The sequence below is a fragment of the Centroberyx affinis genome, unplaced genomic scaffold (assembly GCF_046629955.1).
Source record: "Centroberyx affinis isolate AG114_WGS23_722 - 3 ecotype Tasmania unplaced genomic scaffold, CSIRO-AGI_Caff_v1 ptg002143l_1, whole genome shotgun sequence".
NCBI lineage: Eukaryota > Metazoa > Chordata > Actinopteri > Beryciformes > Berycidae > Centroberyx > Centroberyx affinis.
In genome coordinates, this window is record NW_027280461.1 from 81,425 (window position 1) to 108,972 (window position 27,548).

Here is a 27,548-nt window from a genome sequence, read left to right on the forward strand (position 1 = left end):
CAGCCTGCTCTGTCCTTTCCTGTAGAGGGCCTCAGTGTTGTCCAGTTTGTTGTTGAGCTGCAGGAGTTCACCATCTCCACCTCCTCCCCCTGGACGGTGACGGGGGTTGGCAGCCTCCTCCTTCTGAAGTCCACCAGTAGCTCCTTGGTCTTCGTGATGTTGAGCTGGAGGTTTGAAATAAAAGTCTATGTATCTTAATCTATCATTTATCAAATCTCTACATGCATAAATGTATCATTGAGTCCTGCCTCATGACAGACTAAAAGTTATGCTGCATCTTTTTTGCTTTACCATTTACCAGAAATTATGTTTTTTATTTGGCCTTCACATGGTTTTCAATGGAGATGAATGTGGGGCAAAGTAAATATGTGTGCACTTTGGCACGTAGTGTGACCGGGCCTTTGTCTTACATCAGCTGCTCTGGGTCTGTCCATGTTGCGTGTGATTGGTTTTATTTGTTACAAACCCCGTCCCTTTCATGTGAACACGCTCACAGTGGGATGGGAAACTCCTTGGTTGACAGAGCCAGTTGATAACCAGCTTTGTGAGACCAGTTATGTGGGATGTGAAGCCAGTTATCACAGAGAGAGATTGGTGAGTTTCATGTTTTAACATAAATTGAAGGATTACATTTTCCTCTTTAGGTTGAGAAAATTCTCTGATCTCTTGAGCTGATGAAACCCTTTGAAACCCCATTGGATCATGTCAAAATTGTCAAACAGCTAAAAACAAGCTGTTTTTCTTAGTTCCTGAGAGGTTGACAGCTACTATAGGTTAGTAAGGTAAATTGATTTATTAAAAAAAAAAATGGATCAGTATTCAGAGATGGGATGTGAAAGTAGAATATCCTATTCAAGAATCAAAAATAATTTAAACAAAAAGAAATCCTAGTTCAGGGCTCTGCCATTGTACTAGGGAACTGATGAGTGTGGCGGGTAAGAGCACTAAAGTCAAGTGAGTCTATTTAAGTCCAAGTCCAAGTCAAGATCAAGATTAAAGAGGTCAAGACCAAACAGAGCAACATGTGCGTAAGTTTAGCCTTGATTAAGAACACAATGAGGTCCACTTGGTTTGTTATTTTAAATGGACTAATTGTGGGAATTTGTCATGAAATCCAGGACAAAGAGTTTTAAATGAAACGTTTCAGGTGAACAAAATATCTTTGTACTGTGCAGAATGCACATTCACAATAAATCAAGTTAGTAAATCCAATGCTAAATCTACAAGGAAGTAACTACACTGGGCACATACCAGTGTGAATCGAGTCTTCCAGCTTGTCAGTGATTTGATATCCTGATATCCTGTTGCATGCAAAGCTGTGGGAACCTGACCATGCGATTATTTAGACAAAGGCCGGGAGAGGCCACGTTATGGTCCATTTCACCTGCATGTTTAAGAAAAACACTTTCACATTTAGCAATGATGCACATGCGTATACAAATTTGCATCTAGCTCATACTCTATTTTGTAGTCTTTATTTATGGTATAAAATCTGGATAAAGTGATCCGCTCCTTTGGTTCATTCAAAGAACAGAGGAATGTGATAGGCTGACAGAAATGGAAATAATAAAGTAATTTATAAAGTTTATTAAACTGCACGTAGTGATTCTGTGAGGATTATAGGAGCATTTAGTTAAAGAGGATTGTAGAGTTTACACCAGACCACAAACCCAAGTCTGATGAATAAATTAATGATGAGACATTTCTTCTGAAATCCATGGCACTTCTGGCAGCTCTTGTTATCTTGCTTATAGGTAGACATTTCTTATTAGTGGACATTCTTTGTCATCTAAAGACAAGTTTCAGTGAAGAACACTGATTAATATATGCTTAACACACATAAATCTGCAAAGATTTGGCACATGCTGGTATCAAACAATCAGAATACCAGTGGTTAGGTATTCCTTTGCATGCAATGCTGTAGCAAACCTTATCTTCTCACCTGATTACCAAGACAAAGGTTGGGCCGATGCCACTTTATAGTTCCACCTTCATTTCATCTGCATGAGTAACATGAATACTTTCATTTTCATACTGAGATAAGGTGCATGCATATGGAAAAGGTTAGTAGTATATCCACTGCTCACACTTTTGTGGTTAGCTAAGCTTAGATCTATGCTTTTTCACATTAGGCAACCTTGTTTGAATTTTGAAAGTTTGAAGTGCTTCATTACCCAGAAATAATGTAATGTGACATCAGTAAACTACGCACTCATCAGAGCTAAAGTCTTCTTTGGTTGGTGAAGAGCTTCAGTCATCATTGTTTGCGTCCAGCTTCCTCTGGATGGAGCGTTTACTCGAAGAGACAGTTTTGTATTTTGTTCTTAAATTTGATGTGTCACTTCATGTGCACCAAGAACATTTCCCACCAGTGACCACACCTGACACCAGAATTTTATTTGGGCAAATAGCTCAAATTTACAGCATCTTGGTTAGGTGGGATATGATTATCTGCTCTGTTGCAGCCCCACTTTTTTAGCCTAGTCCTGCCTAGTGTAGCTTGAATGCAGACAGTTCAGTTTGTGCAGGCTGTGATTAAAGTTGAAAGAATGAAATTTCAGCATTAAATCTGAGAATTGCATTGAAGTGGTCTTCACTTTTAATATATAAATGGCACACTTGCATATAAGGGTAGATTTACTAGTTGGAACTACTGGAACTGATAGCAGTATTGCAGTCTTTTTTTCATTCAAATGTAAAAGCTCAGCCTTCATTCTAAGAGTTCACAAAGTCAGTGGAACAGACAGTAATTTGTCATTATCCCAAAGTAGAAAAATGTATCTTGATCTTTCCCTCCCACAATCTTTCCTCACTTTCTTCTTCGCAAATCCACATTTATCTCTCACAAAAATCACACACATTCCACTTGACTCTAAAGGAATGAGTGGCTCAATAAAAGCCTTCAATCCTTTTGGGGTGTCATGCTGTTTTATAAAATCTCAGACACAACAGGAATATTTGAAAATTATAAACAGTTTAATAGTTCACAGACATGATATTTGTCTCTTTGTCTTAGCATATAATCCTTTTCCTTTTCAATTACCACAAAAATATCCCAACATAACATACATTTTATGTTGATACATTTAAAGACAACAACAATTGACTGACATGACTAAATAAAATGTTTAAGGGGAGGCGCCACAGATGAATAGGGTAAAAGAATTGAACAGCATTTTCTTAAAAAAGCAATCATAGTGGAAAAAAATATTTGTAAATTTAAATTAGTTTTTTGTCAGAGTGCAGATTCCTTCAATCTGACTAAACTACTAAATGGTTAGTAATTGTAAGAGAGATTTGTCCAAATTTAGTTTTTTTGATGAATTATCTACAAAACACTATGTCATGAAAATGTACAATTTTTACCTATTTTTGCATGTTCGTAAAAAGTAAATGACAAAAGATACTAAAGAAAGCATCTGTAAATTACCAGCTATTTTTGTTAAAAAACACCATGCAAAATTTGGTACTTAAGAAGGAGTACATCATTTTAAGAAAATGGTCACTAAGTTGCTAGAAGTTTTTTGTGCGCGCATCTGGTATAAAATTAATTATCTTTTTATAATTGTATTTGATTAGTTTTGTACAATTTATGAAACTACAGTTGTTATAGAAGCAAAATATGACAATATCTCAAAGTTGACCAATTCAGCCAAAATCACCATTTTCACCTGTGGTGCCTCACCTTAACAAGAAAAACCTGCACCTGCGTACGTGGTGCTCATAGTGCTCAGTAGAGCTCGTGTTGACAGCCCACTTCTAAGCTGAGTGACTGGCTGACAAAGGTATACACTGTATGTGAAAATCAAATATCATCTGCAGTGGTGGAAAGAGTACTAGAATGTATTTTGCTGATATTTTACTTAAGTAGACGTAAAAGTACTGGTGTAAAAATCTACTTAAGTAAAAGTAAAGAGTAGTTCATTTAAAATGTACAAGTACACAAATAAGCTGCTCAATTACAGTAAAGTATACAGAGTAAATGTAATTAGTTACTTCCACCCTTGATCACCTGTCATTTTCACATGACACGTCTGAGTCAGAGGTTGGCAGGGGTTGGTATTTAGCTCTGGACCTCCTGGACCGGTAGACCACCACTCCACACACCAGGAGGCAGCCGACAATGAACATTAGGTTCATGCTCAGATTCAGGCTTGGACCAGAGGCTAAAAATTAAATAGAAACAAAAAAACAAACAAAAAGCATAAAAAACAAATCAAAAAGAAATAAAACAAAGGGAAATGCGTTAGAGACTTAGTTCTAGTTCCCAAGAAGACTGCGGCATGGTCGGCATATAACTTAGAGACAGTGAGAGAGGCTTGTGCCGCTGTGGTAAGAATTTTCCATGAATTACACTGGCACAAACGGGTGTGTGTGTGTGTGTGTATAAATATATTTACCTTGGCTGTCAGAGGTCTTAAACAGGCGCATAGGTCCCTGGGAAATGGAGTGCCTGGCAGTCTCGGCTATAGCTTCCCTTTTGTGGCGCTGGTTCCCTGAGTTGGACCTGATGCATCCCTGAGTGCATCTGGTTCCAGGAACCCCAGTCTCACACAGGATGACTGAGCAGGTGATGTAGACCTACGGACACAGTGGGCTGAAGTCAGTCCCTCCTCAGATTACCTGGGCACAGCTGGGGACATGCTATGATGGCCCATCACTTTAAAGAAAAGTTACTACACCTATTGAGTTTGGCCCATAGGTCACCTTACCCAATAACTGACAGGAGGATTGGCACCAAAATCAGTTTGGTGTACATGCGAACGCTTTAGCATACAGTATGTTAAATAATTGTAGGCAATTAGCATTATCTAAAGTATGAAGATAGACATTTTAGCAATCCAAAGTTGGTAGTGTTTTTTATTCTTTTATAGATTTTCACCTTTATTTGACAGATTAAAGTATAGAGAGACAGGAAAGATTGTGAGAGAGAGGGAGATGGATGAAATGCGACAAAGGTCCTTTTGAACACAGAAAATCGCACTTACATGGTAGGCGCCTTAGACCAGTGGTTCTCAACTTTTTTCATATCGAGGACCCCTAATTTAGTCCACATTAGAACCACGGACCCCCATTTGATGAGATTTTGTCCCTCAGACCCAAATCTGATAATATGTGTATTGTTAGATATGATTTTGTCCAGAATTCCATGACTATCTTTATTGTAGGTAGAGAGATAACAGTGACACTATGATCAAAACAGTCATTCTTCTACATTCTCTAATTGTGTTAACTTCTTGTAAATGAAATAATGGTGAAGTTTAACAATTCATCAATTTGCTAGGGACCCCCTGGAACCCCCTCAAGGACCCCTGGTGGTCCCCGGACCCCACGTTGAGAACCACTGCCTTAGACCACTGAGCCACCAGGAAGCCCATTTGTTTTTATTCGATGGCCTGTAGATTAAAAACTTCTGGAAAAAAAACCCTCAATCTCCATCATTACTGAAGTCCATTACGATCAACAGCACAACACACTTAGCTTTCTAGCTAAATTCACTCCCTGTGTAAACAAAAAAAAAATTACACTCAAAGTCTCAAAGGAAAAGAGATTTTCTGGCATTGAAAGTAGTTCCAAAGAGCGCTTTCTTTTTTGTCTATTTGACCAATTTCCTAAGTCTGGCAGGTTTAGACTCGTCATTAAAATTAACTAACCATCCAGCCTTAAAGTTGCAACAAGTTCTCATTTTCTCACTTTTAGGATAATGCTAGTACCCTATGATAACTTAGCATATGGTATGCTAAAGCGTTAGCAAGCGACAGAACTATCTACTGGACTCAGAGAGATGATTTTGTTGCCTGTCTTGGCATCACATAATGGATAAGGTGACAATTAAGTTGGTGAGGTCCTTTAACTAAACCAAAAGTACATTTATACCTCGCTCTGTATACAAAATGTTGGTATGTTTCACTTTACCTCCTCATGAGCACCAATGAATTCAAAAGCCTCCATTCCAAATCTGAATTGAGACTTGGAGCCAGGGTAAATTTGCACTGTGTTGTCCTTCACACATCTGTAATAATACAGTAATAATGGTTTAGAAATAGTAGTATTCCTCAAAACCATATTGAACACAATATATGTTAATATTGTAGCACATGCAGAAGTGAAGAATTGGATGCTTCATCACTGCGTACACCTACCCATTTTCAATGATAGTGTAGGTGATGCGAGAGTTTGGGTTGTCATAGGGAGTTGCCTTGCAGGACTCCACAAACAGCTCTGTGTTGGGGATGGAGGTAGTTGACTCAATCTCCATGAAGATCATCTGCTTCAGGTACACCTCCACTGGGTAAGTGCTGGCCTCCTTCTGTTTCCTGAACCTCTTGCTCTCAAAGAATTCAAACTGAAAGCTGAAAGCACCAAAGCCTCTCTCTGTAAAGGCATATGGGTTTTTGTGTCTGAATCCCAGCGTCAGGTTGGCCCGTTTGGGATAGACACATGAAAAGGCGATCTCAACATCATGTTGCCTGGAAATAATTTCAGTTGGGTCAGCCGATGTGATCTCATTCTTGAAGACAAGGTTGTCTTCATCTTCCTAAAAGTGAAAGAGAATAAAATAGACGCTGATGTTAGGAACACACTTTGAATTTGTTTGGTGGGAATTGTGAGAAATACCATACCATTTTAATACCATAAAAACTCTCATGGTTATCATAGAAATACTGGTGTGTTCAACCCTATCATTATTATATTGATATTTTTTGACACATTTTGGCTTAGTGTGCTGTACCTCCAGTGTGGTCCCACAGGTGTTCAGCGACATGATGGCGACCAGGTGGGTGCTGTTGGAGTGTGTTGTCAGGTTGCAGGCAGGATCATTGAAGTCTTTCAGGTGTAAGTTGTCCTCGTTGCGTCTGATGAGATAGGACTTCTCCACTTCCACTATCATTGTGGTTTCATTGCAGTGCACAGCGGTCTCTGAATAGTAAGAGATATAGTACATAACACTTATTTGTGTTATTTGTGTTGTAATGATGTGTGAACAGAGGTGAAGACTTTAGACATGTGTCTTACACTCAAGTGTGACGCACAACATAATGGTGATGACTTGAAATTTGATTAATAAACACAAAGAAATTGCTTGGTTCCTATCTTTCCATCTTGCTGATTGTGGGACAGACTCTGCAGGTCCCACATGTCAACAGTTTGTTTACTTCAGCTAAAGGAAAGAAATGACAATCTCCGTTTTGGGAAAAGAGAGAGTATACTTTGTAAGTATACTAGTATACTATGTAAGTATACTATGTATACTATGAAATTGGGCGCAGATCTCTTCTCAAGGGGACTCTAGCAGGAAAATGGAGACTAGGTCTTTTGGGTGTTTTGGGTTTGTTTTTTTCTCACAAATCTGGAGAAGATTCAGATTGGGCCAACCTAGAACTGGTAACATCCATAGAAAACATTCATTAATTCACTTCATTACTACCCTACTGTTTTTCAATGTGCAATGAGGATGCGCTGCTGGGAGTGGATGCATTTTCACCTGATCTTAGGTTATAATGTTATAATCTTGTGCCCTTGGAGCTGGTTCAGGCTGCGTTGGAAAGAATGCATCCAGAGGCACTGACCATAATCTGAGTGACTCCTTGCTGGTTTCCAAAGATAAGTTGTGGGAGTTGTGGGAGCTCCCGTTACAGAAAAAACCTGTTGACTCAGGTCAAGCCAGAACATTGGAACCTGTCAACTTGGCCTCTAAACGGAATTATTTAATGACTACGGCTTTACCCACTAATGTCACTGACGTTATCAATGTGTGATGGTACGTTCCAATAAAACTAACCATTGCATTAGTGTACTAACTGAAAGGGAACAGGAAGGTGCAAAAGTAACCCAGGCTCCCTGTTGACAGGGAATTAATCCACTGACAGAAGGTCTCTCGGGGAAAAGTTGGGAATTCCCCTGATGTAATCAGCATTTGCTCATCAGGAGTAATTGTAAAAATATTGCTACTACAGTCAGTGAAAGCACACCTGCTGTACGACCACGCGAGGCACTAGTTCTCACCCTCAGACACTTTGGGTTGCAGACTTGTGACTTGTGATAAGAACAATATCCAATAGTGAAAACAATACTTTTGAGCATTTGACATTTGACATTTGACACTGAGCCCCATAATATCAAACAAATCACATAATATAAACAGTGCAATCTGCTCAAGAGTACAAGATTTGTGTTCAACATGAAAAATGATAAATTATTGAAAAAATGTAACTTAAGTTTGAAGTATACTAACCATGGCGTCCAACATCAGCAGTCACACAACGCAGCTCTGAATGATAGATTCTGTAGTATCTGGAATAGAACATTAAAGCTGGTAAATTATTCAGTTTAGCTGCCCTGTATGTAGTCTATAATGTCAGCTATGTGGAAATCAACAGTCTCACATTTCAATCCTTCAAAAAATGATTCCATCTGGGTTTAGGTGGGCAGAGTTCAAATTATATAAATTATTCACCAAGGAGCTGTTCACATGAAAATGTGATGGAAGTGGAAGCCAGGTACGAATCTCCACTCCATGTTGTATAGAACATTTTTACATAATGGTTTTCTAATTTATCACCTAGTCCATCTGATTTATGAGGTTTAGAATAAAGTGGATGGTGTATTTAAAGCTCACCTATCTCTTGCCTCAGAAACAAAGCAGATGGGAAAATGGTCATTCACTTCATCATCTGTTGGTGTCCATTTTATGGTATATTCTTCTGTGGAGGTCTTCTGCTTTGAAATGCCCTTTGGTCCAGTGATAATTAGGCCATAGATCCTACAAGGGGAACAATGTTTTCATAAACTTGCCCAAAAGAACAATATTCTGTAGCCAAACCCGCATTATTAACGTATTAATCACAAATTATTGGTTATAATTGTAGTACATTTGTAATGAAACACTGGGAAATAATATGTGATATACATCCTATATGCAAAAATAAAATATTTACATAGCTTTGTTGAATATTCAATTCTGATTGGCCAAGGAGCACATTCTGTTATTTCAGAATAACAAACTGCTGTTTCGCATCTCATTGTATCACTGCGCACTCAAGAAGTCTGGTCGAGGTTGTTAATTTTGAATCAAATTAACCAAAAATATATTACTCCTTGCTTACTGCAAGATCCTGCAGAACTACTTTTTTGGTGGAGGCTTGTACATTTCTTTAGCTTGTAATAAAATAATTTAAAATCAGTATTTTGTGACAAATGATTAACTTTGGTAAGTAGCCGTGAAATAAGTGGGATAATGTTCAGTAAGCCGGTCATTACAAAAAGTCCCGACACGGTGACTCAAGACCCTGATGCAAAGTGTAGGCTCAGCGTACATTATCCCTTACAAACACAATAAACACTTGATTGCAAAATTATATATATGATTTTAATATGAAATTTCCTTACGTGGCATATTGTGCTGTGGATCTGACTTTGATTTCAAGTGTGTTGTTGACAAAGGCAGGAAGATTTACTCCATTACTTGGAGTTGGAGACAGAAAAATGGGGAAATAATCACCATCAAGACATGAAGGGGCGTAGTGTGAGTCAACTGAAAGTCAAATGAGAAGAGACACTGAGTTAGAAATTTATCAAAATAAATGCTAAACTGTAAATCAGTGTGGTAAATATCAATAAAAGAAAATTGTTGTCGAACCATGAACAGAGAACTGCAGAGGAAGCTTGCTTAAAGGCGCAATTGATGAACGGTAGGGCATAGTGGTAGATGGAGGCAGGGTTGTTGTTGGTACGGCTGTAGTCGTTGTTGGTGGGGCTGTGGTTGTCGTTGGTGGGGCTGTGGTTGTCGTTGGTGGGGCTGTGGTTGTCGTTGGTGGGGCTGTGGTTGTCGTTGGTGGGGCTGTGGTTGTCGTTGGTGGGGCTGTGGTCGTCGTTGGTTCGGCTGTAGTCGTCGTTGGTGGGGCTGTGGTCGTCGTTGGTGGGGCTGTGGTTGTCGTTGGTGCGACTGTGGTCGTTGGTGGGGCTGTGGTCGTTGGTGGGGCTGTGGTCGTTGGTGGGGCTGTGGTCGTTGGTGGGGCTGTGGTCGTCGTTGGTGCGGCTGTAGTCGTTGTTGGTGGGGCTGTGGTTGTCGGGGCTGTGGTCGTCGTTGGTGCAGCTGTGGTCGTTGGTGGAGCTGTGGTCGTTGGTGGGGCTGTGGTTGTCGTTGGTGGGGCTGTGGTCGTCGTTGGTGCAGCTGTGGTCGTTGGTGGGGCTGTGGTTGTCGTTGGTGGGGCTGTGGTCGTCGTTGGTGCGGCTGTGGTCGTTGGTGGGGCTGTGGTCGTCGTTGGTGGGGCTGTGGTCATTGGTGGGGCTGTGGTTGTAGTTGGTGGGGCTGTGGTCGTCGTTGCTCCGGCTGTGGTCGTCGTTGTTGCGGCTGTGGTCGTTGGTGGGGCTGTGGTCGTTGTTGGTGCGGCTGTGGTCGTTGGTGGGGCTGTGGTCGTTGTTGGTGCGGCTGTGGTCGTTGGTGGGGCTGTGGTCGTTGTTGGTGCGGCTGTGGTCGTCGTTGGTGAAGCTGTGGTCGTTGTTGCGACTGTAGTGGTGCTTGATGAAAATGATGGCATGATAGTGATCTCACGTTTATTCCTTCCTACTGAAAGGGGACTCTTTGAGGTGTAGGATCCATCAGAGTAGGAGACAGTGATGTGTTTTCTGGGGAAGTCCTCCACTACTAGCTCAAATGCATGGATTCCGGTTTGACTACTGGGGGAATATGATAGGGAGCAGGAATTCTGACAAAAAAACAGGAAAATTGTTTTTGACACACACTTTACAAAGGCTGTAATAGCTGATATGTTGTGCAATATTGGCATCTTCATCATTCATTTCTTTTTGTTGATTTCACTTTTCATACAACTTGAACTGACTGAAAATGTGGGGCAAAATTACTGATGATATGCTTCATCAGTAATGAAACATCATCAGATATGCTTGAATCACTATTGTGTTATATCAGGTGGCAACAGAGAGCAACAAAACAGAAGTGTATTTATACAAATGTGTTGCAGATTATTTAAAAAAATTCTGCCCTCAATACACTTATAAACTTAAAGTAGCTTAGAAGTGAGAACATTATCAATACTTAATTTCTCCAGCAAACAATCTACATCATTTTGAACAGATTAACAGATGTGTGAATTGGAGTTAGGGAAAATTGTAACTGTCTATTCATCACTTTCTCATATTTAATATGACCAGACATGAATGGCAATGGGAACACAATCTGTGCAAGGCTCTTTGCAAACCCATCTGTTAAAAGGACATTATAAACAAATCTGAATCTGGATTTGAGTAAATTGTGCAAACTAACAAAATTATACTTGCATTTATTTATTTTCAAAGTGAAGAATTTGGGTAACTCAAATTCCAAGATCTTACCTGATCTAGAGAGAAACCCACAGGTTGGTAGCACAGACCGCACTCAGCACTGGATGCTGCATACCTGCATCTGACCCGATCACCATCAGGGTCGAAAACTGTCATATTGATTGCCCGCGGACAGTTACGGGGGATTCTGTGAAGTGGGAATCAACTGAATCAGGAACAGTCTAGGCCTAAAAGCATTTTTGCTGGCACAGACAGGAGTTAAAGTAGAAGTTTATGACCAGCGGGACGCTGCAGAGCCATTGTGGGGACAAGGGCTAAAAAACACATTCCAGGAGGGCATAACATGAGTCACAGGACAAAGCACCCTGTCTGTGTGTGGCAACTAAACTTAATCATTCCTTTATTGGTTACATCTCAAACTATGTATTTTAGATAACACTGCAATGCAGCAACCCAAAACAGGAAATGACATTGGTCATTACCGGAGAACAGGTGACATGGCTGTGATGGGAGATTTGTTGGATTCACGAGTATCAGATCGGGTTCCCAGGTCCACATGTGCCATCATTCTCCAACCAGCCCGGGAGCTTCTGGAGTTTCCTATCCAGTATCCCCGGCCATCGTAATAATTCACGTAGGAGGGATATCTGTTGGAGAAACATTTGTATAATAAGGACAATGTTACAATATTTTTAACATTATTTAAGAGGATATGGTTATTTGTACTGACAATAAGTGATACTGATAATAAGCCTCTGAACGGCTGTGAACATGATGATTAGAAAGGAATGGACAGAGACAGATTGAATCCATTTGAAAGAAAGGGAATGTTTACTGTGCAGTAGATAAGTCAATGTAATGCATCTCAATTCCTATAATTAAATCAACAACAAATTAATCAATGATTATCCTGATCATTAATAATGATCATTAATCTTACCAAGGACCACATCTAGTAAATGTGTCAATGAAAAAACTCTGATCAGCAGTAAATGAGTATTTATCAGCCAAAACTTGTAACATTTCACAAGATCAGGCCAGTTATCATAACCATTACTCCCAGAATAATATGTAACACGATTATCACTCTAAATAAATGTGTTTCTGCAGCTGGCTCCTTTCTGAGTGGTTTGTTCTCGGGGTTATTTATTTGTTTCTCCGATGCTACTTTCATAAACTGATAGGCATTTCATTATGCCTTGGCACATTTTATTGCATTTTGCACCTGTTTCCTTTTTGGTGGACTAATATTGGGTGTTTATTGGGTGTTTATTTGGAGGAAGCCTTGCCTCCCTATGCCTTCCTCTATCTGCATGTGTCTCTTCTTGGTGATGTTAAAGCCTCTGCTTTGTTACTTTCAGATTACAATTCTTCTCCTTGATGAAGACGGATTTGAATTTCAAATTCAAATGAATCCTCCTAAAATGTCTAAGCTCACTCTGTCTATTTTCCTAAGATTGTCTATTTCAAAACAAAGATTCAATTTGCTCATGAAAGAAACAAATCAAACAAAATGTACCAGATAACATACAAACAACAACAACAACCATAAGAAGGAGAAGGAGGAAGAGAAACAGAAATAAAAATAAGCATTATATAGCAACTTTCTTGTTCAATTCAAGGCTCAATTTAAGATTGAGCAAACAACTGTAACTAGTAAGGACTTCCTGGACAGGTAGCATTTGAATCAAAGTACACAGAAGGAACAACATTCTGCACTGGACTTGTCATCTAAAGTCTTAGTAAATACTTAATGAGTATCAGCAGACTATTCAGACTTTTGCATCATTTTATGATGCAAAGGGACCAAAAGTCTAAAGGTAATTAGTCTTTTTGCATCAAGGCTCTTAGTTAATGGAATGGACAACCTGGGGAGTTTGCAGTCAGCATAATCTTTTACATCATCATTTCGGTTGATATGCAATGCTTACTGTACTTGTTTTATTATTGACTATTTTTTAAGATGCATAATGCAAATGTTTATGATTGGCTGCTGCTGGTGTATGAAAGCAATATTGGTAGGTACTTTTTCCTCTCTTCTTTTGAGCTCAGCAATGATCTCACCAATAATTTCTCACCTGATCTCAAAGGGTCGGTTGCTTTGAAGCTTTCTTCTCATAACCACCTCATACTGGCACCAGTTGAAACCATAGGAATTCCTGGCAATGGTTGCAGTGGTACTGCTAGTCTGAGTCCCACAGTTTCCACTGGAACAAGTGAAGCCATTCTGGTAGCAGTAGTAATGGGTTTGCTTGTTGCGAAGCTCCACCTGCAAAGACATCAGGGGAATTACAAAGTATGAAGCCTCTGTCTTTTGCAGGGCAGAATTTTGCTCGCTCTCATCAACATTCACCTTTTTATACACAAGAGACAAAACACATGATTCTCTCGCAGTGAGTTGAGCATGGCAATAACACTGTCAGGGTGAGGAGTTTGATCCTGCTAAAAATATATAAAATAAGGTGCTCTGGTCCACCAGATTATTAAGATTACACCCTATCAGATCTGAAGCTTGCTCGTGTGTATGTCCAAAGAGGGTCATTTTGTCAAGAATGAAGTAATGAAGAATGTAATTTTGAAGGCATTTAATAACTTTGCACATGTAAAAGCATTTCACCTTGGCTCAACACAAAAGAAATTAGAAATTACTCAAAGATCTGAATATTAAAAGCATTATTGTGTCTCTGATTAAAGCCACATTCTTTTCTTCCTCTTCAGATGAGCTATGGCATTGTCAAGCAAAGTCCTTTAAGTGTGCAAGGATGAGGCAGCATCTATGCTCTTACTAGTAAAAATTCACCTGCCACTGCCTAAAGTTTAACTTGAACTTATCTCGTATGTCCCATCTGAATTCTGGCCTTTTGGGGTGAAGGTCACTGATCCCCCATAGTACACATAATTATTTCGAACGTAACGACGCCATGCAGACACACTGTAGACCAGAACCAGCAGCTGCAGCAGCAGTGTGACAGAAGCCATGGTCCTGTGAGTTCTGTCTCCCTCTATCTGTCCCTTAAACAGAGCTTCTTATAAAGCCTAGTACAAGGAAATGAGTTGACTTGGATTACAATTTTTCATAATTTACCAATAGACTGTGGTGTGACAGGTTTTACCGGTGCATATTTGTTGAAGCAACATTTTTTTGCACCTCTGACTCATACTCTCAAACACAAGAGGCTTTTATCACAAAGTTCCTATAGTAGTTCATCAGCATGATTGTCACCTGCTAATACCTTAAATTACTGAACAAATTTATCAGCACCACTGTCACGTACTCATACTTGAAGTTATGAATCTTATGTAGTTTGCCAGTGATTTGAAAGCCATTCTAAAACACTATACCTCTTCAGGATCAAATTATTGCTCATATGAGAGATGACAATATCTGCAGCTTTCAAAAGTTGAATTGCAATTAAAGTAATAAGGAGTGGAAAGAGCACTAAATCATCCTCCTCAAGAAGCACTGTTACCTTGCTGAAATTGTACTTAAGTATAAGTAAAATTACAGCTGTAAATATCTACTCAAGTAAAACTAAGAAGTATCTCATTTAAAAGTAAAAAGTATTTCAATTAAAATATACATTTGAAGATAACATTGTTAGCTGTGATCTTTTCCATGTAATTCTAAAAGGATGAGAGGACAGAGTTCAAACAATATTCTTTTAATTGGAAAAATTAGATATTACAAAATAAAGTGCACAAAGTAAATCCCAATTACTCTTCTTTGCTGAGTTATTGTTCACTGTGAATGGCTCCACAGTTGGACAATTTATGTTGGATATGATTTAAAATAGTAGTGAAGTACAATACTTCTGCAAAAATGTATTGAAATGAAATTACTGACTTTAATACTCAAAAAACTACTCAATAATGTGAGTAAATGTAATTAGTTACTTTCAGTTTTGGTATTTAACTCAACTCTCAACTCAACTTTATTTATATAGCACTTTACACACAACACAGTTGATCCAAAGTGCTTTACAACACACACAGAGGAAAAATAAAAACAAAAGAAGAACAAACACAATAATAGAGGAGAAAAATCAGAGTGATGATAAATAATAATAATAATAATAATAATAACAGTAAAGGCACATGGTCACACAGTGACTGTATATGAGCAGTGAGTGTATATGAGCAGATTGTACACATGTAATTGGACACTGACTCCAAAACAATAGAAAAAGAAAATTTACTGGATTCTATCTTTGAAGTCATAATAGTATCAAAACAATACTGAAAAGCAAACAACAGTGAAAAATGTAAAGTGGAGTATACTGAACAACCACAACTTCACAGTTCTTGTTGGAGTGAGTTGTGCATCAAGCTTCTCCATAATCTAACAATTTGTAGAAGAGATACTTAATGTCCTTCAAGTACTTCAGGTAAATTAGAGGCCAGCATAAAAGTGCAATACGAGTGATCTAGTAACAAAATAAGTATTTTGTAAGCAAAATACAGAATACATATCAATTTTATTAAATGCTGTCAAGACTTCCTACTCCCACTCAGATAGTTTGATTGATTTGTGTTAGTGATGGGAGTTTTTTTGTGTTTTTTTTCTCAGTTGTTGTTTTTAAATCTCACAGCCAAAACAAACTGACTCCATGGCATTCATGTGGGATGAGAATGTCATGAGTGATGAGCCATTGTTAAACCTGAATCAGATTAGATTAGACTGGATAAAATGAAACAAGAGAGGCCAGCAATAACAATGGCAAAGAATGATTTGCAATACTCACGCAATGATGAATGCATTTAACATGCAGTGCAGAATACAAACACATCTAGAAGAATGTGCCCTTGCCTTCTTTTACAGTAAACAGGCAGCAGCAATAGAGAAGTGTGGGCGTCTTTGGGCAAAGAGAGAGTGCCAGGTATTTGATTGAATAAGAGTGCACCGACCAGAATGAAATGTGGTATTCCTTAAAGGACAGAGGTGATGGACAGGACTATTGGGCATATTGGATGAAGATGTTAACAGACTCTGGCCCTCCTGTCCTGGTGGGTCTCACATCTCCCCAAGCAAGAGCAAAATGGATGAGATGTTGATTACAGCCGTTCAAGGTTTCCCAGTTCTCTACAACTTTTATTTGAAAGACTACAGGAATAAACATCGCAAAAATGATGCTATGCTTACTCAACAAAATGATGTAATGTTCAAAAAGGCAATACCGAAGCAGCAAAAAATACACAATTTGATTGTTTAAAACCTTGTAGCTGCAGACCACTACACAGTTTTGTTTTGTTTTTATTTCTCTTATTTAACCAGGTGGGTCCCATTGAAATGTCCATCTCTTTTGCTAGGGAGCCATGGCCAACGGTGCAAGAAGCCGATATTACAATATATGTAAAATACAACACAAAACAAAAAGTTACACATTATACACTCTCAAGTAAAACATCTGCAAACCTCAGTTTTTAAGGACTGCATTAGACTTTTAAAATCACCCAGAGGGATGAAGTGATCCAGATTTGCATCTTTCTGGAGCTGATTCCAGGACCATGAAACATAATAACTAAAAGTCATCTTCCCAAATTCCATGGAAGGGCGAGGAACAGTGGCAAGCGGTAAGTTCTGAACAACAAATAAAAAGGAAATTTTAATAACCAGGGAGTTGCCCTATGATGGCTTTGTAAACACAAAATGTGCCAATGAAGCCATCTAGGTATGCAATTAGGTCAGACCTGCCCTTTCATACTGACAATGATGTGTGAGGGATTTAGCATTATGCAATAGGAGCATCTTGCACTGCCCAAAATCAGTCAGAATACAGCGACCCATCAGTCAGTGTGAATGCAGGGTAACTCTCCTTATCAGCACTCAAAATGCTGAATGTTAAAGGATAAACTCAGCAATTTTGGACCTTTATATAATTATATATTGTCTCTTACATACCTGTAGTACTTGGACCCGCAGACAATATTGGCTCCCAAGTCAGCTGTCGGTTGAAACGGCGAGCTCCGTAGCCTCTTACTGCTAACAATGAGTCCAACTGGGGTTTGTCAGAATATCTCTAAAAAAGCCATATTTTATGCTCCACAGCGAGTTGAGAGTGAACGGAAAAGATCATAAATGAAAATTAGCTCTGATTTCATGACACAGTTCCTCCATTACGCACACTTTCACTAATCAGGGAAATCACAGAACTATTTTACTCTGCCGCAGCACAGACCGCTGTGGGGTGAAAGGTCGTTACTGGTGGGGTGATTTGGTTTTTGACAGTCAGGTGAGATTGTAAACAGTAGTAGAGTTTGGTAGAAGACGATCCACTGAGTGGAAATGGTGCAGTGCTGCTGCTTTCCGCTCTGTGGATAGAAATAGTCCCATATCATTTTCACAGACTGGCTTTTTTGGAGATATTTTGACAAACCCCGTCTGTGGGTCCAAGTACTACAGGTATGTAAGAGACAAATTATATATAGTTCCAAAATCGCCAAACTTATTCTTTAAGATTTTATGTGAGAAACGTAACCTCTAGCCCAACCCTAAAGCCGGTTACTCAATAGTGACTAAACGCCCACATCTTCATTATGATGATACATTGTGATATACTGTAGAATTAACACCAGACTACAAAGACGGGCTTGGATTGTCTCATTTGTCATTTCTATTAAAATTCAGATCATTGTAGAACAAAACATTTTTTGATTTTGATTGTTTTGATTTACATTACTTGGTCAGGCTAATGATTCTACAATCACATCTAAAGTGAAGTATCCACAGTTGACACATGCTGGTCATAAAGAATACCAATGTCAGTGATAGGTATCGTTTTACAGGGAACGCTGTGAGAAACCTGACCTGATCAACTTGACAGAAGTAGGATGAGTCACTTCTTCATCTGCACAGTTAAGAAAACACTTTTTGTTTAATATTGTGCAATAATGTGTGTGCATATACAAAAGGCCTAAAGTTAAAACTATTTAATATGATGGTTCCTCTCAACCGCGAGAGTGGTATCGCTCCCTCCCAGAGTATCTTCAGCAATGTGCATGGAGAGATACATTATGATAATTATAATAATAATTACTTTTAGTGGTGTCCTTGTTGTTATTTGTCACCTTGTTTGCTGTGTGTCCATCCAGCTTATGCCTGTGCTACTTTACGGTCATTTCAACATGACTGTTTACAGTATATTGTTTTCTGTTGCCTGCTGCCAACTGCTAGACTTCTTATTACATATAATAATAATAATGATAGAATGGAAATCCTTCTCATCAAGAGGCCTTTGGACTGACAGCAGCTAATATCGTATAGAACAATAGAAGAGAAATCTAGGGCATAATGTTCCAGTGAAAATTAATAGGTACTTAATGCTTCAATATATAATTCTACAAGGAAGTAACCACAGATGGCTCATGCCAGAGCCAAGCAATAACAATTGTGGTGTTTTAGTTTCCTGTAACACTGAGTGCTGGGATAATCCAGACCTGATTAACTAAACAAAGGCTGGGGCGAAACCAGCTCCTCCTTCATTTCGCCAGCATGTTTAGAGCAAGTAGAATACTTTCAATTTCAATCTTCACAGTAATGTGCATGGATGTAAAAATGTCCTAAAATGAATTAAGTGTAAGGCCACATTGTTTTGCTTATTCATGACAAAATGAATATGGGCAGTCCACACTCATCAAATTTCAAATAATAGTGATAATAGATAGTAAAGAGGATGTGAGGTTGAAGAATACACTGCTTTTGCCTGAATAACACATTTTTTTTACTTGTCATTTTACCAAATTGAATAAGTCATCTTCATCTTCCCACTGTTTTTTTCCTCAGTTCATTGACACACATTCATATTTATCAATCACAAATTCAATCTAAAGGAATGAGAGGCTCACTAAAACTAAAAGCCATGCAAATGCCCGGTTCTAAATGACTCAGACAAGACAGGAATATTGCAAATAAAACTTTATTGTTCTTCAGAGACGCTTCACAGACATTTGAAGTGAGAATTAATGTAATCATGGAGTAATCATGTTCGGCCCGATACAGACTTCACTTAAGTGCCGTGCAATGATGCTAAATTCAGTTTTTAAATATGTGAATCAAACGCTGGAGTTGCACGTGGGGTTAGTGTCCTGCAGTGTGCGCACTTCAGGTGACGGATATCATCACCGTATGTCGAGGCGTGTCCCGCTTCACATTTTAATATGCAGATTCAGATTCTGACCAGTCAAAAGTTTGGACATATGCATTTTTCTTTATTTTTACTATTTTCCACATTATGCACTGTTAAACAAATCAAAACTATCTTATATTTTATACTCTTTAAAGTAGCTGCCCTTTGCCTTGATGGAAAGGCAAAGGCTTTGGAATGAAATTCATACATAGGATCAACTTCACTAAGAAAAGAAACAAATTTCAAGCATTTAAGCATAAGCCTTTAGATCAAAATGGCTTTAAGATATTGAAAAACATACATTCAATCATGTGTGTCCAGACTCAACAACTGTGAGAGACTTTTGACTGGTAGTGTATATATTGACAAGACACTGATGTACGAACAATTAAGGACAAAGTCCTTGGTGTTGCATCACAGAAGCACAAAGGAACAAAATTTCCATTAAGTTTGGATTGGTATGTGATGCTGAAATGGCCATAACAGGAGTTTTCCAGAGTCTGCCCATGTTGCTCTGGTCTGGCCACCAACATGAGAAATGAAATGGAGAGTATCACGTCAGTGAGTTGAGCAGAAAGTAGTTGTCATCAAGAAACTCATCTTTTGATATAAAACATATTTTTGATGTAAAGAAATCAGTGATTTTTCTAGGCAAAAAATGTGGAATAGCTTAAATGATTTCACATTTTGTAAAGCATAACGTTTTTATCCAATGAATGACCCATGGACAAGTTGCCAATTTAATTTTCAAGCATAGTTGTCCTAAACAAACTAACCACTAACCCTAACCCTGAATTAACATGACAACTGACATGCAAATGCAAAAAAGTCCAGTGGTCAGTCTTCCACTATCCTGATGGGAAGGACAAAACAACCAAGGTTTTGAATAAACTTGTGTGCAGGTGAAGACACGCCCCAGTCCTCAGTTCACACACTGAACAGGAACAGCTCAAACATGCGCATCTTCACAAAGTCTGAATTGAGCCCCTACTGTTAAATAATGATTCAAACTACCCAAACCAAAGAAAATATACTAAACATTGTCAGTAGTAAAACAGGACTGTGTGGATCCTTCCCATCACCTTAAAGATCTGAGTGGATAAAAATGGCTCTGATCCTCAGTCTGAGTCAGAGTTTGGCAGGGGTTGGTATTTAGCTTTGGACCTCCTGGACCGGTAGACCACCACTCCACACACCAGGAGGCAGTCGACAATGAACATTAGGTTCATGCCCACATGCAGGCTTGGTCCAGAGGCTAAAAGGGAAATACAAACAAAAAGAAATACAAAAAAAAGAGAAGTGTGTTAGAGGCCAGACTGGAATTCAGATCCAACAAAACCAATTATACCATGGTCTGGGTGAATACTCAATTCTGATTGGCTGCAGGTAAGTAGTTCCAGTGAAACTGTCTGTTTGCTGTTCTAAATTAATGCACTGGCTACGTAGTATCAGCCTGTATCTAAAATGAGTAACCATAGCAACAGGGACGCAGTCAAAGCCTTTTACAATTTGTATGTTCGTGAAAATCTTAATATTGATTTGGGGACAATGACATGGCTGGATAGCTAGCTAGTCTTGTTGTTAAACATACTGACAAATTATATTTACTGTTTGTCAACCGTACGCAACGTTATTGACTTTGAATGTTGCTAGCATAACGTTAGCTTTCTGACTCATAGCTGAGCCAAAGGGTTCTATGAGCTGAGCGGACTAGAAATATCTCCCGCTGCCAAGTCGTAGCTAAGGTTCGTCCTATTTACTGGAGTAGTGAACAATGTTTCCATTGCATAAGAACCTTATGGGATGGTAATGATTGTTCCAGGTATTAGTCAAACCCTCAGGTGTTACCAGGGAAACTGTGTTATGGCTTGTGAAAAACTTTAGATTTTGATTACAAAACGCATGAAAATATAAATTAATGGTCTTAATTTTTTTTTCTTTGGCAAGTGACCATGGTATAAGCGGGATAATGCCTGACGAGGTGTCCATAATCAGGAATTAATGGACTCCGCTGCGCGTCGGACGGTTCAGGCCTCCCCGCCGTCCATTAATTCCTGATAATGGACACCTCGTCAGGCATTATCCCTTACGTAACGACCAGTCAATTATATATATGATGTGGGAAAATTGTAAAAGTGCGTAATACGTATTGATCGGTTGATGTGGACATTTACAAACTACATGGTCAGTGTGTACAATAATCAAATGTGTGATGAATCTGTACATTAACATTTTAACATATATATATATATATATATATATATATATATATATGTGAATATGCACATTGTCCAGTTAATTTGGAGTGGAACATAAATATTTCTCAGAGTTCTTGAGTTATGCCATGGTGATTGCACATTTTCTGTGGTCTCCCCACTGCATTATGCTTGTTTATTATGAGACACACGCATGTTTTTGTACAGGTGAGTCTTTTTATGGGTAGATGAAAATGTTAATCCCAGCGTTGTTTGGCTCACTCCCAGCTCTGGTTTGCTGTGGGAGCAACAGGCCATGGTTTGATGTATCACAGTGTAACTTAACTTATTGAATGTAGACATCAGTCCAACATTGGGTGCATTATTATTACTACATCTGTGCCAAAATAGATCCAAGGGCCAAGAACTTGTCAAAAAGTCTCTGTGTCACTGAACAGACAGTCTTGGCTGCAACCTGATGCAATTATTCAACAAAGAACGTTCAGAAGCCAAACTATAGTGCAAAATGCCATGGATGCATGGTCCATGCATGGCATTTTGTTGAGCATGCAACTCAACAACTATGAGAGAGCATTTCGCATTTTCCGCCCACAAGAATGTGGCAATGTCTGGGTTAAGCAGATTTACCACCCTGCTGGTAAACAAACCTACATTCAATCAGGTGTGTCCAAACTTTTGACTGGTAGTGTATATGCACACTTACTTTGGCTGTCAGAAGTTTTAATCAGATGCAAAGGTCCCTGGGAAATGGAGTGCATGGCAGTCTCGGCGATAGCTTCCCTTTTGTGGCGCTGGTTCCCTGAGTTGGACCTGATGCATCCCTGAGTGCACCTGGTTCCAGGAACCCCAGTCTCACACAGGATGACTGAGCAGGTGATGTAGACCTACGGACAAAGTGAGCTGAAGTCAGTCCCTCCAAACCAAAAGCACATTTACACATCTCACTGTAAACAACATGGTGGTATGTTTCATTTTACCTCCTCATGAGCACCAATGAATTCAAAAGCCTCCATTCCAAATCTGAATTGAGACTTGAAGCCGGGGTAAATTTGCACTGTGTTGTCCCTCACACACCTGTAATAATACAGTGATAATGGTTTAGAAATATAAATACTAGCATTCCTCATAATAACTACATTGGACACCATGTAAGGGAATAATATATGTGCACATATAGTGATGTCTAATACATGTAACACACAAGGAATTGGATGCTTCATCACTGCGTACACCTACCCATTTTCAATGATAGTGTAGGTAATGCGAGAGTTTGGATTGTCATAGGGAGTTGCCTTGCAAGACTCCACAAACAGCTCTGTGTTGGGGATGGAGGTAGTTGCATCAATCTCCATGAAGATCATCTGCTTCAGGTACACCTCCACTGGGTAAGTGCTGGCCTCCTTCTGTTTCCTGAACCTCTTGCTCTCAAAGAATTCAAACTGAAACTTGAAAGCACCAAAGCCTCTCTCTCTAAAGGCATATGGGTTTTTGTGTCTGAATCCCAGCGTCAGGTTGGCCCGTTTGGGATAGACACATGAAAAGGCGATCTCAACATCATGTTGCCTGGAAATAATTTCACTTGGGTCAGCCGATGTGATCTCATTCTGTGTGATGTGATCAACACTCGGCTGGTGGATTTATTGATTGATTCATTGCTTTGATAAGAAATAGCACATTATATAAAGCCCAGCGAAAAACACCTTAACACAAACACCCTTTTTAATGTTGCACTGGAAAATATTACCAGAAAGATATTTTTAGGTGACCAGACTTTTCAGCTCAGATTTATCAACTAGCTAACATTTACAACCAAGCTGACATTACTATCACCATTATTACTAGCATTATTTTCAGTTGTGTATTGTAATAGACAAAGCTCAGTTTCCATAACAGTTTGTCAGTTTATAGCTGAGTTATTCACATCATTAGCCATGATTAAACTAAAATGCATCCTGTTCTAATTTACATCCTACACCAAGGTTCACTTCTCTTGGTGTTGGAGGCTAATGTGCCTTATACCATGTCAAATATGCTAAATAGTGAAATTTCAGAATGTACAGGATAGTATGTATGTTATCTCCCAAAATTGGCTCAGCTGTAATGATGGCAAAGCAGGTTGTTCCCCACTGGCTTGCTCAAATCAGTGTCTTATTTGTGGATATTAGAATGCTGATTATACTTAAAACTATACAATTCTACCATTAAATCTCTTAGCAACGTGTACTGTTTTCATCTTCCATGAATGTTGAATGTTGATACATGATTTTTGTGCTGCAGAGAAGGTTCACTAGCCTTGTCACTATTACATTTATAGTGGTTTTTAGAAGCTCCTCCAAACAATGATCTACCCTAACTACGTAAACTTTAAGAAACCAGGTCTTAGGGCCCAAAATCTGCAAAGAACTAAGATTGTCTACGGCTGTTAACAACTGAACAAAAGTGATCCTTTCTCAGCCATAATTTTGGTAAGCCTTGCCTTGGTCAATGTACACCTGCAAACAGAGTACACTGTGTTAGTTTAGTGTGCTGTACCTCCAGTGTGGTCCCACAGGTGTTCAGCGACATGATGGCGACCAGGTGGGTGTAGTTGGAGCGTTTTGTCAGGTTGCAGGCAGGATCGTTGAAGTCTTTCAGGTGTAAGTTGTCCTCGTTGCGTCTGATAAGGTAGCTCTTCGCCACTTCCACTGTCATCGTGGTTTCATTGCAGTGTACAATGGTCTCTGGAAAGTGTGAGATACAGTACGTAACACTTATTTCTGTTCCGTGGTGATGTGAACAGAGGTGAAGACTTGAGACTTGAAACTAGTTATTCTCAACTAATGTCAATCAGTTGAGAATCTGCTAATCTAATACAGTGAATATTTTTCAGTTTCATTCAGCGGGATATAACCCTAAGAATATGTTCTGTGTTAACTTGTGCAGCTACTGTACGTGAGGGTTAAAAATGTCCATAACTCTGCATGTGTCCCTCTTTCATAAAACATCCCATTTCAGCACCTACAAGAACAATCAATATCCAATAGTCAAAACAGACCATTGAGCATTATATTATTCATGAAACCTAGCATTTGTTTGACCGGGATACTTTGCTAATTTTCCGAGGAGTTAAAAGTGTATCAACTCACCATGGTATCCAACATCAGTAATCACACAGCGCAGCTCTGAATGATAGACTCTGTGGTGTCTGGAATAGAACATTAAAGGTGGTAAATTATTCAATTAAGTTGCCCTCAATATAGTCTGTAATGTCAGTTATCTGGAAATCAATGGTCTCACATCTGATTACTTACTAACTAGAAGGCATTCAGAGAGTGCAAACCTCTGCCAACGCTGAACAATTCTCCAACTTGTTGTTACACCCACAGACATCATTCCCATCACCATAAATTAAACTGAATTCTTGATCATGCAACCAAACCATTAGGATTTGGAATCAAGTGTCTATGTCCATTAGTTTCTAGCCTGATATTCAGACTGAATGGCTACAGTTACAGTTTCATGGTTTTGGTTAAAAAACAATATTTGTCTAATGGTGGAAATCCCAGATCTGGATCACCACCAAAAATGTATCAGTTGTTCCTTGGCCCAAGATCTATCTGTCAAATTGTAAATTCCAAATTGCATGGAAACACGTTCATATGTTTTTGAGATATTATGCTGACAGACAAACTAACAGGCAAAAGTATAACCTACTTGGCAAAGGTAATTATTCCAAACACTCATACGTTTGGGGGGATGGAGTTCAAATGGTATAATGGTTTCACCAGTGAACTGTTAAAGGTCCTCCATGTAGCATTTTAACATTAATAAATTATTAACACATTAAGTTTGAGATATTAGTCTAATTACCATAAACAAACAAAACCATCCATTGAGAAGAATGGCAGCCTCTACAATGTATTTTACATTGTTTGCCACTGTTTTGCAGGAAATTTGCTTGATTGCTTTATGGCACAAAACAGGCAAAAAAAACTGGCACAAACAATTCATTTGACAATGATATATTGTTGTTTAAAAATGCTACATGTAACACATTTAAGATGAAAATACAAAAATATGTAAGCAGAAGCCAAATACAACATCCTGTGAAGAATTTTGCATATTGATATCAACTGGTCGTCTGGTTTATGTGATTTGGAATAAACTGGATAGTTTATGTGAAGCTCACCTGTCTAATGCCTCAAAATAAAAGCAAATGGGGAAATGGTCATCCACTTCATTATCCACTGGTGTCCATTTTATGGTATATTCTTCTGTGGAGGTCCTCTGCTTTGAAATGCCCTTTGGTCCAATGATAAGGAGGTCATGGATCCTACAAGAAGAACAATGTTTTCATAAACTTGCCCCGGTCAACAAGGACAGCAATATTCTGTAAGCTAATTCTCTTAACTATAGGCTAATACTACGAAAAATTATACTGTACATTCCGAATGATGCACTGGGCCATGATTCTTCTATTTAACTCATACATAACAAACAATAGCAAAATTATAACAAGATTTTAATGTGGAATTTCCTTACTTGGCGTATTTTGCTGTGGCTCTGACTTTGATTTTGAGTGTGTTGTTGACAAAGGCAGGAAGATTTACTCCATTACGTGGAGTTGGAGACAGAAAAATGGGGAAATAATCACCATCGAGACATGAAGGGGCGTAGTGTGAGTCAACTGAAAGTCAAAAAAGGAGAGAGAGAGAGTGACTTAGTGAAAATGAAATACAAATAAAAAATAAATGCTACAATGGAAAAATTGCTAACAAACCATAAATAGAGAACTGCAGAGGAATCTTGCTTAAAGCAGCAATTGATGGACGGTAGAGGAGAGTGGTGGGCATGATGGTAGATGTTGTGGATGTGGTTGTGGTCGTTGGTGCAGCTGTGGTTGTTGTTGTTGTTGTTGTTATTGTTGGTGTGGTTGTGGTAGTTGTTGGTGCAGCTGTGGTCGTTGTTGATGCAGCTGTGGTCGTTGTTGATCCACCTGTGGTCGTTGTTGCTCCACCTGTGGTCGTTGTTGATCCAGCTGTGCTTGCGGCTGTGGTCATTGTTGGTGCAGATGTGGTCGTTGTTGCTTCACCTGTGGTCGTTGTCGGTGCAGCTGTGGTCGTTGTTGGTGCAGCTGTGGTCGTTGTTGCTTCACCTGTGGTCATTGTCGTTGCAGCTGTGGTCGTTGTTGGTGCAGCTGTGGTCGTTGTTGCTTCACCTGTGGTCGTTGTTGGTGCAGCTGTGGTCGTTGTTGGTGCAGATGTGGTCGTTGTTGGTGCAGCTGTAGTCGTTGTTGCTCCACCTGTGGTCGTTGGTGCAGCTGTGGTCGTTGTTGCTCCACCTGTGGTCGTTGGTGCAGCTGTGGTCGTTGTTGCTTCACCTGTGGTCGTTGTCGGTGCAGATGTGGTCGTTGTTGGTGCAGCTGTGGTCGTTGTTGCTTCACCTGTGGTCGTTGTCGGTGCAGCTGTGGTCATTGTTGGTGCAGCTGTGGTCGTTGTTGCTTCACCTGTGGTCATTGTCGTTGCAGCTGTGGTCGTTGTTGGTGCAGCTGTGGTCGTTGTTGCTTCACCTGTGGTCGTTGTTGGTGCAGCTGTGGTCGTTGTTGGTGCAGATGTGGTCGTTGTTGGTGCAGCTGTAGTCGTTGTTGCTCCACCTGTGGTCGTTGGTGCAGCTGTGGTTGTTGTTGCTCCACCTGTGGTCGTTGGTGCAGCTGTGGTCGTTGTTGCTCCACCTGTGGTCGTTGGTGCAGCTGTGGTCGTTGTTGCTTCACCTGTGGTCATTGTCGTTGCAGCTGTGGTCGTTGTTGCTCCACCTGTGGTCGTTGTTGATCCAGCTGTGGTCGTTGTCGCTCCAGCTGTGCTTGCGGCTGTGGTCGTTGTTGCTCCACCTGTGGTCGTTGTTGGTGCAGCTGTGGTCGTTGTTGCTC

At 39.5% G+C, this 27,548-nt stretch overlaps 2 protein-coding genes across 2 annotated transcripts; both read right to left on the reverse strand.

Moving 5' to 3' along the window:
- Nucleotides 1–2,955: 2,955 nt before the first annotated feature.
- On the reverse strand, nucleotides 2,956–9,841 carry LOC139654708 (ZP domain-containing protein-like). Its single transcript, XM_071531853.1, has 9 exons — nucleotides 9,641–9,841; nucleotides 9,391–9,535; nucleotides 8,621–8,764; nucleotides 8,237–8,295; nucleotides 6,734–6,921; nucleotides 6,144–6,538; nucleotides 5,917–6,013; nucleotides 4,401–4,581; nucleotides 2,956–4,166 (listed from the first exon to the last, which is right to left on the reverse strand). The coding sequence occupies exons 1-9, from the start codon at nucleotides 9,699–9,701 to the stop codon at nucleotides 4,009–4,011; spliced, it is 1,428 nt and encodes a 475-aa protein (XP_071387954.1). The 5' UTR covers nucleotides 9,702–9,841; the 3' UTR covers nucleotides 2,956–4,008.
- Nucleotides 9,842–20,452: 10,611 nt separating this feature from the next.
- Nucleotides 20,453–25,939, reverse strand: LOC139654709 (CUB and zona pellucida-like domain-containing protein 1). Its single transcript, XM_071531854.1, has 7 exons — nucleotides 25,812–25,939; nucleotides 24,769–24,827; nucleotides 24,176–24,363; nucleotides 22,880–23,271; nucleotides 22,621–22,717; nucleotides 22,347–22,527; nucleotides 20,453–20,682 (listed from the first exon to the last, which is right to left on the reverse strand). Exons 3-7 carry the CDS (start codon nucleotides 24,332–24,334, stop codon nucleotides 20,546–20,548), a joined length of 966 nt encoding a protein of 321 aa, XP_071387955.1. The 5' UTR covers nucleotides 24,335–24,363; nucleotides 24,769–24,827; nucleotides 25,812–25,939; the 3' UTR covers nucleotides 20,453–20,545.
- Between the last annotated feature and the right edge of the window lie 1,609 nt (nucleotides 25,940–27,548).

Bases quoted from the DNA above. Each gene is read 5' to 3' on its own strand.
- LOC139654708 (XM_071531853.1), bottom strand. From the start codon at position 9,701: ATGCCCTACCGTTCATCAATTGCGCCTTTAAGCAAGCTTCCTCTGCAG. The intron at 9,536-9,640 runs GTTCGACAACAA...TTTGACTTTCAG, and splicing joins TCTGCAGTTCTCTGTTCATG to TTGACTCACACTACGCCCCT. The intron at 6,014-6,143 runs GTAGGTGTACGC...GTATTATTACAG, and splicing joins TACACTATCATTGAAAATGG to ATGTGTGAAGGACAACACAG.
- LOC139654709 (XM_071531854.1), bottom strand. From the start codon at position 24,334: ATGACAGTGGAAGTGGCGAAGAGCTACCTTATCAGACGCAACGAGGAC. The intron at 23,272-24,175 runs GTACAGCACACT...TAAATCCACCAG, and splicing joins CCTGTGGGACCACACTGGAG to CCGAGTGTTGATCACATCAC. The intron at 22,528-22,620 runs GTAAAATGAAAC...CTTTGTCCGTAG, and splicing joins TCATTGGTGCTCATGAGGAG to GTCTACATCACCTGCTCAGT.